The sequence below is a fragment of the Amia ocellicauda genome, chromosome 12 (genome assembly GCF_036373705.1).
Source record: "Amia ocellicauda isolate fAmiCal2 chromosome 12, fAmiCal2.hap1, whole genome shotgun sequence".
NCBI classification, from domain to species: domain Eukaryota; kingdom Metazoa; phylum Chordata; class Actinopteri; order Amiiformes; family Amiidae; genus Amia; species Amia ocellicauda.
In genome coordinates this window covers 35558195-35574188 of record NC_089861.1, presented here as the reverse complement: position 1 = coordinate 35574188, position 15994 = coordinate 35558195, and the positions used below count along the sequence as shown (strand labels likewise).

Here is a 15994-nt window from a genome sequence, read left to right as displayed (position 1 = left end):
CTCAGGTATCAATGGGGGCCTGACTGCTTCGGTTTTGTCAACAGGCCTCAGAGAGCCACACCCAGTTCTGAGTATAGAGAGGGATTGTGCAATGACCAACCACTAATACTGCATGCAGGGCTGATTTAGGCCACTACCTGCTGCTCACACCCATCGAGAAGAGAGCAATACAGTTCTGGATGTACCTGCAGGCAAGACCCTGGACTCACTGCAGCACCATGCCCTGAAGCTCACAACCCTAACCACCTACCCATACTGAGCAGCTTCAGACCAGCACTTCTTTCCACCCACAAATCAAGCAAAATTATATAACAAATCAAAACCTCCTATCTGGAAAATTAGGACAAATAATTTAAATCCCAAAGTAAACCGGGTTGCTGTCACATACTAAACAGAGACACACTTTCAGAGATATGAAGCAGAGACAGATCCTGACCAAGTACAGGCTCAGTGACCACAGAGAAGACTGGCACTGTGGTCATTGTGAGACAAGAGAGGTGGACACAGAGATGCACTTTCTCATGCAATGCAAGAAATATGCATAGTTAAGGGAGATTTCTAACCAAAATAATTACCCATTACCCACAATTAATAGACACAAAGAAAGAAAGAAAAAAATTGTCCTGGGAGAGGGAGATGGACCCTCAGCTGATTACTGTTCCATTATTCCAGCTGTCATTATTAGTCTTGTTCCCAAAATGTTATATTAATTATTTTCACTGTACTGTTTTATATTTATATATACACTCACCTAAAGGATTATTAGGAACACCATACTAATACTGTGTTTGACCCCCTTTCGCCTTCAGAACTGCCTTAATTCTACGTGGCATTGATTCAACAAGGTGCTGAAAGCATTCTTTAGAAATGTTGGCCCATATTGATAGGATAGCATCTTGCAGTTGATGGAGATTTGGGGGATGCACATCCAGGGCACGAAGCTCCCGTTCCACCACATCCCAAAGATGCTCTATTGGGTTGAGATGTGGTGACTGTGGGGGCCAGTTTAGTACAGTGAACTCATTGTCATGTTCAAGAAACCAATTTGAAATGATTCGACCTTTGTGACATGGTGCATTATCCTGCTGGAAGTAGCCATCAGAGGATGGGTACATGGTGGTCATAAAGGGATGGACATGGTCAGAAACAATGCTCAGGTAGGCCGTGGCATTTAAACGATGCCCAATTGGCACTAAGGGGCCTAAAGTGTGCCAAGAAAACATCCCCCACACCATTACACCACCACCACCAGCCTGCACAGTGGTAACAAGGCATGATGGATCCATGTTCTCATTCTGTTTACGCCAAATTCTGACTCTACCATCTGAATGTCTCAACAGAAATCGAGACTCATCAGACCAGGCAACATTTTTCCAGTCTTCAACTGTCCAATTTTGGTGAGCTTGTGCAAATTGTAGCCTCTTTTTCCTATTTGTAGTAGAGATGAGTGGTACCCGGTGGGGTCTTCTGCTGTTGTAGCCCATCCGCCTCAAGGTTGTACGTGTTGTGGCTTCACAAATGCTTTGCTGCATACCTCGGTTGTAACGAGTGGTTATTTCAGTCAAAGTTGCTCTTCTATCAGCTTGAATCAGTCGGCCCATTCTCCTCTGACCTCTAGCATCAACAAGGCATTTTTGCCCACAGGACTGCCGCATACTGGATGTTTTTCCTTTTTCACACCATTCTTTGTAAACCCTAGAAATGGTTGTGCGTGAAAATCCCAGTAACTGAGCAGATTGTGAAATACTCAGAGCGGCCCGTCTGGCACCAACAACCATGCCACGCTCAAAATTGCTTAAATCACCTTTCTTTCCCATTCAGACATTCAGTTTGGAGTTCAGGAGATTGTCTTGACCAGGACCACACCCCTAAATGCATTGAAGCAACTGCCATGTGATTGGTTGGTTATATAATTGCATTAATGAGAAATTGAACAGGTGTTCCTAATAATCCTTTAGGTGAGTGTGTGTGTATATATATATATATATATATATATATACATACATATTTACCAATCAGCCATAACATTATGACCACCTGCCTAATATTGTGTAGGTCCCTCTTTTGCCACCAAAACAGCCCTGACCTGTCGTGGCATGGACTCCACTAGACCTCTGAAGGTGTGCTGTGGTATCTGGCACCAAGACGTTAGCAGCAGATCCTTTAAGTCCTGTAAGTTGTGAGGTGGGGCCTCCATGGATCGGACTTGTTTGTCCAGGTTATCCCACAGATGCTTGATTGGATTGAGATCTGGGGAATTTGGAGGCCAAGTAAATATGTTTAAATGTATTTATTAATTATTCTTGGGGTGGGCATGTGAAAGCTGCTCCCTCCATTTAGACATGACAAAGCACCCCCCACCCTCTCTATTTCTTTCTCTTTCACTCCCCTCCTCCACCCAAGTGTCTGTGTGCACTGTGAGAATCATTGTCCCTTCTCCGCCTTCTTTGCCCCGTTAATCAATCTCTCTGTGTTCTAGGAAAATATTTCTCTTTGGTTTCATTAAGAAATTAAAAAAAAAACAATATACCAAAATAATTACCCATTACCCACAATTAATAGACACAAAGAAAGAAAGAAAAAAAAATTGTTTGTCCAGGTTATCCCACAGATGCTTGATTGGATTGAGATCTGGAGAATTTGGAGGTCAAGTAAACACCTTGAACTCATGATTCATCAGACCAGGCCACCTTCTTCCATTGCTCCGTGGTCCAGTTCTGATGCTCACGTGCCCATTGTAGGTGCTTTCGGCAGTGGACAGGGGTCAGTATGGGCACCCTGACTGGTCTGCGGCTATGCAGCCCCATACCCAACAAACTGCTATCAGAACCAGCATTAACTTTTTCAGCAATTTGAGCTACAGTAGCTCGTCTGTTGGATCGGACCACACGAGCCAACCTTCGCTCCCCACGTGCATCAATGAGCCTTGGCCGCCCATGACCCTGTCGCCGGTTCACCGCTTTTCCTTTGTGGAAATAAAGTTAGAAATTCCACTGGTCAATATTTTACTTAATGTATCCTTAGAAAGATAAGGTCAAGTCAACAGCCAGGCCAGAAGGTAGTTTGACCCGTTTGTTATTTTCGATGAGCATCTTGGATACAATGACAAACAGTATGATTTGCTGCTCCATAATCCTTGTATTGACCCATGGATTCTGCTTAGCTAGTTTTTTAGATAACATAGTAATGACTTATTAATTGTAAGCTGATCTTTGTGTTCCGTCTATAAAAAGCTCTGACTTTTAAAATGGAAGCAGAGTAACTTTGGGATCTTCTTGATTCACTGTTCCTCTCCACACTGCATGTAATAAAGGCATTGCAACGAACATTGCAACCTGATTGAAGACTGGCTGTTCTTCGACACCTTCTTTGGACCACTTTTGATAGGTACTGACCACTGCAGACCGGGAATACTCCACAAGAGCTGCAGTTTTGGAGCCATCACAATTTGGTCCTTGTCACAGTCACTCAGATTCTTACGCTTGCCCATTTTTCCTGCTTCTAACACATCAACTTTGAGGACAAAATGTTCACTTGCTGCCTAATATATCCCACCCACTGACAGGTGCCATGATAATGAGATTATCAGTGTTATTCACTTCACCTGTCAGTGGTCATAATGTTATGGCTGATCGGTGTATATACCTTGGCAACACTGCTGCTCTTGTTGATGCTAATTAGCAGCCTTTGAATTTTATTTTGAGACAGAGAGGGATGGAGCGAGAGCCAGAGGGGAACTGGTTGTGCTTCCAGAGATCCCCAGTCACAGCCAGAGAGAGAGATCACCCAAAACCACAGGGTGGGGGTGTAGAGCAGAGTGATCCTGGATTGACTCTGCTGTTACCTTGCCATGACCCCATCGGCTTCTCATCACCCAGACAAACTGCTGAGGACAACTGAGGTGTGAGATCATGATGTTGACATTGTGTACTTATTGTCTACTCAGCATGAACCTCCTCCATCTAATCTTCTTCTCCTCCATCTTAAGTGTGCAGAAATCAAGACCCCAGCAGATCTGTACCAGCAAGTGTCTGTGTGAATGTGAGTGTGTGTGTGTGTGTAGTGATATTGTCTTCCATTCTGTTGCAACAACTCTAAACACCTTGATCTCAGCACTAAGCCACAGAGACTCCTAGACAGAGGAGCAGCCAAATGAAGTATGTGAATGAATGAATGAATGAATGAATGCTGTACAAATATAATGTGGTGTTGTCTGTCTCAGCTACACACACACACACACATACATACCTCATTTCAATCTCCCCCACATCTCCCTTGCTCTCTGTCCCTCCCACTCCATCCCCTCCCGTCTGCAGTGCAGTTCTCCCTCTCCCTCCTCTCCCCCTCTATAATGGAATATCGATCGCTCAGTCTTGCCGCAATCATCCTTCAAGGTTGTTTCCATGGTTACGGAAGGACGGGCAGCAGCTGCGGTGCATCACCGTGGCGCTGGGGTTAGAGGGGGGAGGGGTCATGACCCCCAGCTTTACAGCATCACAGAGGGAGCGAGAGGCATACAGACAGACACAGACAAGTGCAGCCTAGCAGATACAAGACTTTATTGTACTTGTCATCATCAGTATGAAGACAAAACAGCCCGAAATACTGACCGTAGCAATGGTATACATAATGCTGATAATAATGAAGATTATACTTGTGTTGATAATAATATCAATGATAAATTAAGGTGATGGTCAGTGGCAGCAGCTTTTTGTGACAAAGCAGATGGGCAGCAGACACAGGAAGGAGAAGGAAATGCAAGCAGTCTCTCTCTCTCTCTCTCTCTCAACCCCACTGTTCAGTGACACCCTCCCCTTCATTCAACCCTTTGTGCTATACAAATCAAAAAAAAAATTATTGACTCCCCTCTCCAACATCACCAGCCCCCAGCAGTCAGACTCCCATCTCTCCCCTCTCTTTGTCACTTCTAATCAGGAAAAAAATACTTGCTGAAAAATGAGTGGATTTTTAGTATTCATGCTCTCTTGCTCTCCCCCCCCTCCCTTCCCTTCCCCTCCCTTCTTTGTACTTTCCATCACACGGCCACTAACCAGGAGGCAAAAGAAAGTCTTTATTATTGAACCCAAGTCAGTCAGTGTACAAGTGTGTCAGTCTCTGTTACTGCTCTATAGTACCCAGTAAGCCAGTCAGTAATGACTCACATACATACACATTCTGTCTCTCTCTCTCTCACACACACACACACTGTCCAATGTTCATGTAACAAGTGGCTACAGGAGAGCTGGGGTCTCTGGAGCAGGGGGAAGTCAACGGCAGCGGGCTCAGGAGTCAGAGGTCGGAGGTCAGATGGGCTCCATGATGAGCTCCTCCAAATCCCCGTCCTCCAGCTCGCGGAAGGCAGCATGGGAGCCAATCACAACCAGTGCAGCCCCTGAGTGACAGGGAAAGGGACAGGCCTCAGGACCACAGCACAGGGAGAGAGAAACAGACACAAAGAGAGACAGAGGTAGGCACAGAGGGACAGGCGTGCACACGCACACACACAGACAAGGCTCACCCAGCACCCAGAAGACAGCAGCTCCAGCTCCGGCCAACCAGAACACAGGAAATGACACGGCCCCTGCCAAGCCTAGCTGGTGACCCCCAGTAACCTCCCGACCTGAGAGAGAGAGAGACAGAGTATCAGTCAGTCAGTTGGTGAGACAGTGTGACAGCGAGACAGTCGGCCAGTGGGACAGTCAGTCAGTAGGTTGGTGGGATGGTCAGGCATTCAGTTGGTCAGTCAGTGGGACGGCGGGATGTCAGTCGGTCGGTGGGACTAACCGAACAACATCAGCTTGCTTTCCTGGCTGCGCAAGTGGATGATATAAAACGCTCCGACAAAGACAGCCAGAGCCAACAGCAGCAGAGGAGAGCTGATACTGAGAGAGAGAGAGATTATTGTGATAGTGTATAATACAATACAGAGTCTAGTACAATGTAGCCTAAGTGCAGTATACAGAGTTCACACAATGTTTCTGAGTGTATAGTAGAGTGAGGTGGGCGTCTCAGTGCATATACAATAGTGTCAGTATCCAGACTCTTAGAGTGGACAGTGCAGTTATTTAGTGTGGAGACAGTGCAGTGCCTCGGAGTGGGGACAGCAGTGTTGCTCACAGGCAGTAGGTGATGAGGGCGAGGAAGATGAAGGTGTAGTTGCTCTGGAAGGTGTGCAGGTTGCGGGGCAGTCTCTGAACCAGCTGGCCCAGGCTCTTGGGCTTGGAGAAACGCCGCTGGTCCACAAACCCCGCCCATGGTCGCAACCCCGCCCTCCGACGCTCCAGCCACTCCTTCACCCCGCCCACTGACAGCCCACGCAGCCACAGCCTGGGCAAGAGAAAGAAAGAGAGAGAGTGTATAATATTATTATTAGTAGTAATAGTAGCACTAGTACTAGTAGTAGCAGTAGTAGTATTGCATTTGGACATTCCCTTGCTCCCCAACAGCTTTTGTACAACACAAGGGGGAAATGTTGATTCCACCTCACTTATAACTAGGGTCCTTGATAGCATTCTTCAATTAAATTCCCAAATGGAACGAGAAAGTCACAGTATCACGGTAACATTTATTTTAAACCAAAATGACTAACAACACATCTAATGAAAGTTACTTATATATATAAATATTATCCCCCACCCCTGTGATACCAAAGGCAGGTTCAGACCATAAACATTTTAACATCCCTGCCAGTTCCAAACGGTCATTGTAATCCTGGAAGCTGGAAGTCAAACCATCTTTACATATGTTGAACAATGGGAAAATATAAACAAATAGGATATTCAAAAGGCCAGGCTTTGGATGCAGAAGTAACAACAAACAGCACATTTTAATTGATAAACTAAAACACTCAAAATTTTGTTTCAGAAGATAGGCCTATACTTTAAAGCTATTAATCCTCCAATCTTAAAATTGCATTCAAATAAAAACTTTAATTAAACGTGTACAATTTGAAGCAGATAACAGACTGAAGTACATAACAATCCTGTTAATTAAACTACATACAAATTAGTTAACTGCAGCATTCATGAAAATAGATTTTAACTGAGTCCCAGAATCTTCTCATAACATTTCCTGCATTCTGTAAGATTACTTCCTCTTATGCACACACACTAATTTACATAGTACCACAGACACTCACCTTGCCATTATCATATTACTGCTACATTAGTGATGCATAGTACCTAAATACTACTAATGTGTAGACTGACATGCACAATATCACTGATACTAACAGAAGACATATTCAATAATATATAAGGCAAAAAATAACTGGTTTGTGCAGACATAGCATCATCAGACATTTTAAATTATAGTTATTAGGTGATCTAGTGCAGAAGTGTCTGGACACCTATAGTTTTTGTTTCCAATTTCTCCTTTTTCCTTTTTCTGGCACATCTTCCAAAGACTATAAAACCCAAAACAATGCCTCTAAGGTCATAAAAAACACCAGACTTGTAAACACCTACAGGGTATTTTGCCAAGTGAAGCTGATTGACATAGGTTACATAACAGGGCTGGCATACTGCATTCCAACTTTCCAAGTGTGTTTTTAAAGATTTACAAAAATTCTCTTCTCCAATACAACTTGTGCTCTGCATCGGACACCTACCACCTAAGCAGGCTCTATGACCTACATTTGGAATTGTTCAAATGAAGTGAATTTCTCACATTGCTTTGTGGTCAAGACTTGAAAAATCTTACTGTCCTGAATCTTTGCATGCATGACACTGGTACACTGCTCAATCACATTTGTTTGAAACAAGTTGCTGCAAAATAGAAACATGGCTGCCTGCCATGTGCCAATGAAATTTCAGTGTTGTGTACATGCATTGGAATGCTGTGTTACACGCATGACAATATTCTCCAGAACCACTTAAAGAAAGCATATGAATTTTTTGGTCCACTTGAAATGCATCTTTGCATGCATCAACTGGGTCATGTATTCGCTTAACATTGTTCATTTCAACTTGCTTTGCTATTAAATATGGGTACCGTGGGCCAATCCTATTCCAGCATTCTAATATTGTGGCTCTGGCTCCAAACCCATCCGGTGTGTGTGGTGGAGCCAAATTGTCTGCTACCACCAGGTTTCCCCAAAGTCCCAAGACCTTGTTTCCACAGTCCATTAGCACTTCCTGCTCCACATCATACAATGCAATATACATTTGGGACTACCCAACCGACACATTGCTATACATTTGTGTCTCCTACGCGATGCTTGCTAGTCCATGAAAATTGCTGCTTGCAGCTAGATGTTTTATTGGTGCTGGTACTGTAACTCACCTACCCGGCAGTCCCGCTGTGGCCTGCTCCCCCATCTCCATGCTGAACGGATCCCCAGTCTTTCCTGCCATTGCTACCCCACAATCGGCACCTCTGTCCAGGCCTGGCTGCTGTATCTATTCCACAATCTAGCTGGAGATGATGGACATGAGAAAGTGCAGCGTGTAGATATTAAAGGGCTGTCAGTCAGCTGACCACAGCTTCTGGTCAGTCTTGAGTGAGTAGTGCCGGCACTGGACAACAGATTCAGCCACACACAAAAAACACATACATACACACATAAAGTTACATACATATACACAAGCGTGTGTGTGCGACACATAGATATATAGATAATCTACTAATAAATAAAATGTGTAATTGTTGTTACTGCTGGTACTAAATAAAAATATATTGACAGATTATATGCGTTTTGTGTACAACTTCTTCTTACTAACTTAAAACCCTACTCTAGAAAGCCAGCTATGCAAACACTGACACACGATCTACCACCGTCTCGGTATTGATAGGGATTAAGCGACCAGAAATCGATTTCACTCACCGTTTGTTGTTTGAAGTTTCACGTTTTCGATCCCGGTCTTCCTGCTCGCTGTACGGATGTGATGTGGAACAGGCGTTACCCTGGAGAAACGGCTCCCCACCCGGAAGTAATGTAATGTACTGTAGAAAAGAAATGTCTCTATTTCTATATCGGTTTCTTTATTTGTCATCTATCTAGCGTAAATGAATAAACAATTCAGTGTCGCAATTTCAGATATCTGGCTTCATACATCCTCCTTTGACTCATCTCGTAAAACAATCAGTTCCCTTCTCAACATGGTAACTCGGGCTTCAAAGTTCATCCACGTGTTGCACTCGGGACTCTGTGATTGGTTGTGAAATAGAGCCGCGCGGGTGCGCTGCGGGTCATTATTGTTGTTGTGAAGGAGCTGCGCTTTGGGAGAGCTGAAAAGACTGCGCATGCGCATGCTGAGACGGAATTTACTAGAAAGGGAAACGGACAGTGTTTGATGTACAGGGAGACGGACGTTACATAAAAGAAAGAAAATAATAATAATAATAATAATAATAATAATGAAAATTATTGTTTTTTGTTGAGGGTTACGTCCAAAAAACATAAGCAAAAAATCGAGGTTTCCATTATTTTGAGTGGGTTTATTTTCGAGGCAGTTGTACTTGTAGTTGTGTTTGACTGTGAATGTCGTTATATTAATAATAATTGATATTCCAACTACACGTTCGCTTTCTTTATTATCTCAGTCCGACCGTTTGCACGCGACGGCCACATTCAACCCGGTTTACGAGACGGTAAGACATTTATTTTCAACTGCACTCTCCAGCTACGACTGTAAAACTTAAACACCCTGCCCACACAGCCGAATTAATATGAATTTCCAAATTCCAAAACGATAGAATAGACAATCAAGTGCGACGATATTTTCGAGAACATCTCTTGCCTTGTCTGGGTCACCTCGATAAGTGTTCGTTGCGTCCGCTGTGAATAAATAACAGTAAACGGTTGCGTTAATAACTAAAGTGTGAATTGGAGCTGGGATCTTTAAATAAAATAATATACAGCTATAGAGGAAGAACGATAGTTTAACGTATTAACCAAATAGCACTAGTTGAGCCGATAGTTGGAAGCTTGAGTACTTTACGGGGGGAGAAACGTTTACGGACGTCACCCACAGACACGTGATGTTATGAAAACAAATCGAGCATGATTTAAATCTGTCCGCACCAGCCCCGTTAACAGCCGTGCAGGGGAGCTCCGGTTTGCCGTTGAAGGGGACAAGTCAGTGCGGAAACGCCGCCGACGGAGCAGTACTCTTTTCACTTAAATAAAATAAAAATACCAATCGTCCAGTTACTTTAATTGCACTGACCCGGGCTGCCACTGACAGTCTGTTTCTCCTGTGTGTGTTGCTTGGCACTGAGCGATATTTTCTTGTCTTCAGTTGTCCCAAAGCCCCCCCTGTCTCCCATGGCTGTTGTTCGTAGGCCGATACACTCGCTGTACTGGGACGAGACGGAGTGTCTGAACTATTACGGGATGCAGTCCCTCCACGAAGTCTACGAGGTCGTTGGCTCTCAGTTAACGGAGACCGATGTGGAGGTTTTGTCTTTTCTCCTGGACGAGACCCACCAGGGCTTCCACCCTCTCGACCCAGCTGGATGGACCCCGGAGTTCTGGGATGAGAGCGCTAACGGCGGTGGTGACACTCAGCCTGCACCGAAGCTACTTCAGGCCTGGCAGCGTGTGCAGCCTCGGGGCTCGACCTTGCCCACCACCGCCCAACACATCCCCAAAAGCGGTGTGGAGCTGCTACTAGAGCTGGAGAGACGGGGCTACCTAAGCGAGTCCAGACTGGGGCCTCTGTTGCAGCTGCTCCGCATTCTCACCCGACACGACCTGCTGGCGTTTGTCAGCTGCAAGAAGAGACGGGTCGGTAAGTGTGCGTTTCTGTTTGTACATTTATTTATTGACATATTTTATGTTAGTCTTCTGTGGATATTTATTGTATGAGGATATAATATTAAATCCCTCTCTCGGTGCTGCAGTGTCCAGCCAGTGTTTGTACATTTAACCTTTGTCTCTCTCTATCTTAGTGTCCCCAGAGCGGGTCACTGCCCCGCCTGTTGTAGACTGCCAGCAGGAGGGAGTGCTGACCTCCAGCTCTGACAAGGTGGGGGGGGAGAGGCAGACCCCCTCCACCTGTACACAGGAGCAGTGGAGGGCAGGTGAGGGGGTGGGGGGGCAGTTTACTGCATCAATGTGTCAGTTGTCAGTTCTTCTCTGTCGGGTGTCAGTCTGTTCTTCTGTCAGTCTCCTGGTTGAATTAAGGAGGTGTATGTGTGACAGGTGCAGACCCCTCCATCTCCAGTCTTCGGAGGCAGTGGCAGGGTCGGCGGCGACGTGGGGGCAGAATGAGTGGCGCCCCCAGGGGGAGAACTGAGGAACTGCAGGAGATTCCACCACGCCAACAGGACAGGGTGACCTGTGGTAAGGACAACCTGACTGTGTATGTGAGTGGGTCTCTGTGAATCTGTGTATGCATGCGTGTGTCCGTGGGCCTCTCTGTATGTGTGCATGCATGGGTCTCTGTGTGTGTTTCTATGTCTGTGCGTACCCATCTCCCTGTTATGCTGATACACAGCCTAGTTGACACAGACCAGTTAATGATTTATTTAATGTCTTCCTGCTGTCTGTCTTGTCCACTTGTGCCTGGAGAAGAATACATTAATAAAAAAAATGTAACTTTAAGGAAAAATAAATGAAAGGCAGACCTTCCCCAACCTCTGCCTATCTTTCCTGTCTGTGTCCACAGTTCGAACTGACACACACCCTGCTCACAAAAAAAAAAAAAAAAATGAAACGCCAGAAAACGAGAAGAGAGAGAGAAAGAGAAGCAGAGAAAGCTGAAAAACAAAAGAACGGGGGGGAAATAACCAAAGTGCACCGAACAAAATGTGCAAGGAAATGGCAGGAGAGAGTCAAGAGAGGGACCTGCCCTTCTGTCTGTCCCACTACCTCTCTCTCTCTCGCTCTCTCTTGCTCTTGCTCTCCAGTGCTGTGGATCAATAAGAGAAGCTCTGTCCGGTGAAGCTGACGTCTCTGAGAAACGGTACTTGCATTTATATACAAGGCAGAAGTGTTGAACAGCAGCGCTTTCCTGTGCGATTGGGTGAGTGTGTGAGTGGGTGTTGACGGAGCTGTTTGTGAGATGTGAGATGTGCTGTGTGGAACACTCTGGGACTCTAGGGGTACAGATGCATGCGCACTTACAGGCATATACACACTTACACATTCACACTGACACACAAGCATATACAAACTGACGCATGCACACACTGATACACATGGACTGATGCGCATAGGTTGAAACATACAGACACATCCCAGACTAAGAACCACAGCACTGCCGCGGTCCGTGCCTATGTCCGTCTCACTCCAGCCACAGCACTGTGAGTGGGAGTGATTGGTCACGGTGTGCTTCCAAGCCCTCCACTCCTACTGTCCAGTTACACACCCGCCTACTGACCTTGTCCACAGACACATGGGGGAAAAACAAAATGTGCAGCTCTTCCCAGTCATTCATCTCAAACACGATATGCACTGATGTATTTATGTATTTGCTGATTGATTTATGGTGTTTATTGTTCACCCTGATGCACGCATGCACGCACGCGAAACACACACACACACACACACGAGTGGAAGTCAGTAACACTAATTTGGACTGTGCTCATGTGCTTTTGGGGCCGGAGCACCTGACTTGTCTGCCTGGTATTTATGTTTTTTCATTTTCATATGTTCTGATGGTTTAAAAAAAAAAGTTGTATTTTCCTTGTACTGACTGGCCTAAAGTTATAATTGTCTTTATTTATTTTAGTTATTCATTAATTAATTCCTCATAGCAATCATTAAATGTTATCAGTATGGATTAAACAAGTTAAATAAATTTCCTTTTTAAATATTGTTCTTAGGTTTTTATAAGGGGATTTCAGTTCTCGCCTATTCCTAAAAGAGAGGCACGGATCATGACAGTAATGTAACGCAACCCTACAGCCCTGTACTGCACTGTAGCTCTCCAGGACCAGGGCCGGAGACCCTGCTGTGCTGGACTGTACTGTAGGAAATGTTTGTTACCAGACCAGTCAAAAAACACAACTGCCACTCAAGTCTCTCGCCCTCTTCAGTTCTGTAAATCCTTCTGTTGTTCTCTCACTGCTGCTCTTCCTATGTTTTTCTGTTAGTATTTTTCTATCCATTCCTGCTTCTCTATTCTCGTTCTCTGCATGCATCTCTGTATCTGTGTCTTTCTCTCTCACTAGCCTTGCTTGAAGTGCAGTAACACAGTGGAGGTCTTGTGCTGATCTCCCCCAACTCTCCCCCTTCTCCTGCAGATATCCGCCTGCGTGTGCGTGCAGAGTACAGTGACCCCGAGGCGGCGCTGCGGGGGGGAGGCGTCTGGTCTGCGCGGCTGCAGCCCCTGGAGCGCCAGTTCGACCTGTTTTCGCGGGCTATATATGTGCTGCGCGCCCGTGACCTTGGCGCCGTGGTCTGCGACATCAAGTTCTCCGAGCTGTCCTACCTGGATGCCTTCTGGGCCGACTACCTGAGCGGGGCACTTGGAGCAGCCCTGAGGGGTGTGTTCCTGACTGACGCCCTGCGCCGTGCTGTGGGCTCCCAGGCTGTGCGCCTGCTGGTCAGCGTGGACCAGGATGACTACGAGGAAGGCCGCAGGCTGCTGCTGCAGGGATTGGCTGTAGCAGATAGAGGGGAAGGTGGGAGAAGAATACCACCACCTACACCCCCCACATCCTTTTCCTCCTCCTCCTCCTCCTCTGTAAGCCTTCGTTCTGCTGCTGCTCATGCTGTTCCAGCACTGTGTCACTCTCACTCCTCTTCCTAGGCCTGCACTTGTGCACGGTGAGTTTCTTTGTGTTTCTGCTTCTGTGATTTAACTTTCCATTATTTTAATTGAAGATGTAATACCACCAGCTCCCCCCAGAGGGAGGGCTTTACCACAGATAAAGAGAGCAGTGCTATTGGCAGTAGTGTCTCTGTATTAACTGTTAATATAGACTGTGCTGATGTACTTACAGTGTGCCTCTGAATTAACCTCTCTTTCTCTCTCTCTCTCTCTCTCTCTCTCTCTCAGGTTCTGACCAGGCTGTGTTGTTCAGTGATTGAGTGATGAAGGGGAAACTTGAGTCCTGAGCCCTGCCCTGCCCTGCCCTCCCCCAGTGTAGAGAGAGACACATTCAAGTTCAGGGCAGACAGACACATTGCAGTCAGCTGGGCTGCTCACACTGTGGTACAGCTCAGTACAGCGGCTGTCTGTTCATCTGTCCTTTTGGCTGGCTGTTACTGTTCCTTTCTGTGTACACCTCTCCCTTTCTCTGCCTCTCTCTGTGTGGAGATGAGATTCTCTGGGCAGTCAGACCTCAGTCACCCCTCTGACCCCCCCACCCCCAAGAAGATCCAGAGAATCCAGGTGCTGTTTGTTGTTATGTTTTTATTGTCATTATTTTTTAATTATTTAATTATTTGGATCAAAGTGGAAGTAGTTTTTTTGCTTACAGGCCCTCTCACTCTTCTGGACTGGGCTTTACTGTGTACTGTTTTGCACTGAACTGCAATGTGTGGTGTACTGGGCTGGACTATGTGCTGTACTCTACTGCATAATACAGTGCAGTCCTCTACCGTCCAGGGCTGTCCCCTACAGTGCAGTACAGTTTGTAGCCCAGTACAGTGCACATTGGAGTGCAGTTTAGTGAGACAGTTTTGAAGGAATATCCCACACAGATTCGTCTGCACCAGGTCTTAAAGAGAGAGAGAGAGAGAGGCATACTGCAAGAGAGGAGAGGAACATCTGAATTAACTTTTTCAGGGTTTTCGCACTTCCCCCTAACACGTGCACACTCCCTCTGACACAAGGGAGAACCACTCCCTCTAACAACAGACACGCACACTCTGACATACGTATGCACACACACACACGCACACTAACTCAGACACACACACTAACTCAGACACACACACTGATTGTACACAACAGATCTGTCTCCCTGTCACAACTGGCCACTACTGCATTAGGGCACAACTAGAGACTAATGTGTCTTAAGGACTCTGGTGTCGGCAGGGAGGCACGGCTGTGTGTGGATATTATCCAAACTGTCTGATGAAGAAAAAAAAAACCTTCTAGTTGGTAACTAGGCTGTGTAAAGTTAATTATATACATACAAAAAATTAAGTTAAGAAACAAAACAGTGTTGAAATGTGTGAATTACTTTGTTTTGTTCTTTTCTTTGTTGGAAAGTTCTGATTTAATATATTTGTGAAAAGAGAACATGGTTTATAATAAAGGTTTGTCAGAAAAAGAAAAAAAAATGTTTGTTGTGGGATTTTGTTTGTTTCGCAAGAGTGATTGGGTTCATCTGCTGGTGCCTCTGCCTCCTCTGTCCTTGCTGTCCCTTTCACTGCTTCTGAATGAAGGTCTCTGGGTCAGTGTCTGGGGGGCTGTACTGATCAGGTGGAGCCAATTGAATTAGAGTCAATTAAAACTGAATAACTGCTGTGGAGATAGGAGTCCCTGCGTCATACTACTGCACAGGATCGCATGGTATAGTACGATCTGCAACCATGTACTGTACCGAGTCTCTACCGCAGCAGGGCAGGAGACCCTGCTGTATTTTGGAGAATATCCTGTGGTCGCTTGGTGGCGCTGGCGAGGTTTTCTACTGTGTGTGGAACGTAAGGAGGCGGGGGCTCCGGCTCGCTCTCTCCTCAGCACCAGCCACGTCGTCATGGAAACAGCGGAGACACATATTGAGAGAGAAAGAGAGGGGGAGATGGAAGTGTTTGAGAGCGTGAGTGGGGTGTTGTTATTGTACATGAACGCGCATCCACATACCCCCGCCCCCGTTCTCTCTCTGCCCCCCCAACCCCACTCGCATTCATACACACACCCCTCTCTCTCTCTCTCTCTCTCTCTCTCTCTCTCTCTCTCTCTCTCTCTCAGGCAGACGGTTCTGTCACGCGCATGGCGGAGTGTGCGGCGCACGGCGATGGATGCGCGGGTAATTTTTTTTTTTACTCTCGCCCCCCCCCCCCCCCAGAAAAAAACTTTGCATATTGATTACACTTCTGCCTAATATCTCTCCCTCTCTCCTCCCGTCTTTCTCACTCTCCCGTCTCTCTCTC

The 15994-nt window shown here is 45.9% G+C and overlaps 2 protein-coding genes across 5 annotated transcripts; one reads left to right on the top strand and one right to left on the bottom strand.

The window, feature by feature from the left end:
• Positions 1–5051: 5051 nt before the first annotated feature.
• On the bottom strand, positions 5052–9136 carry rabac1 (Rab acceptor 1 (prenylated)). Of its 3 annotated transcripts, none has more exons than XM_066719435.1 (6): positions 8825–9136; positions 8284–8516; positions 6118–6327; positions 5785–5882; positions 5519–5620; positions 5052–5392 (listed from the first exon to the last, which is right to left on the bottom strand). In XM_066719435.1, the coding sequence occupies exons 2-6, from the start codon at positions 8352–8354 to the stop codon at positions 5304–5306; spliced, it is 570 nt and encodes a 189-aa protein (XP_066575532.1). In that variant the 5' UTR covers positions 8355–8516; positions 8825–9136; the 3' UTR covers positions 5052–5303. The 3 variants fall into 3 exon arrangements, with proteins under 3 accessions (XP_066575532.1, XP_066575531.1, XP_066575533.1); XM_066719434.1 differs by having other exon boundaries at positions 8284–8415; XM_066719436.1 differs by having other exon boundaries at positions 8284–8411.
• Positions 9137–9235: 99 nt separating this feature from the next.
• dedd1 (death effector domain-containing 1) lies at positions 9236–15172 on the top strand. Of its 2 annotated transcripts, XM_066719432.1 has the most exons (6): positions 9236–9591; positions 10242–10733; positions 10894–11025; positions 11147–11287; positions 13192–13717; positions 13950–15172. In XM_066719432.1, exons 2-5 carry the CDS (start codon positions 10268–10270, stop codon positions 13698–13700), a joined length of 1248 nt encoding a protein of 415 aa, XP_066575529.1. In that variant the 5' UTR covers positions 9236–9591; positions 10242–10267; the 3' UTR covers positions 13701–13717; positions 13950–15172. The 2 variants fall into 2 exon arrangements, with proteins under 2 accessions (XP_066575529.1, XP_066575530.1); XM_066719433.1 differs by having other exon boundaries at positions 9236–10733; positions 11153–11287.
• The last annotated feature ends 822 nt before the right edge of the window (positions 15173–15994 follow it).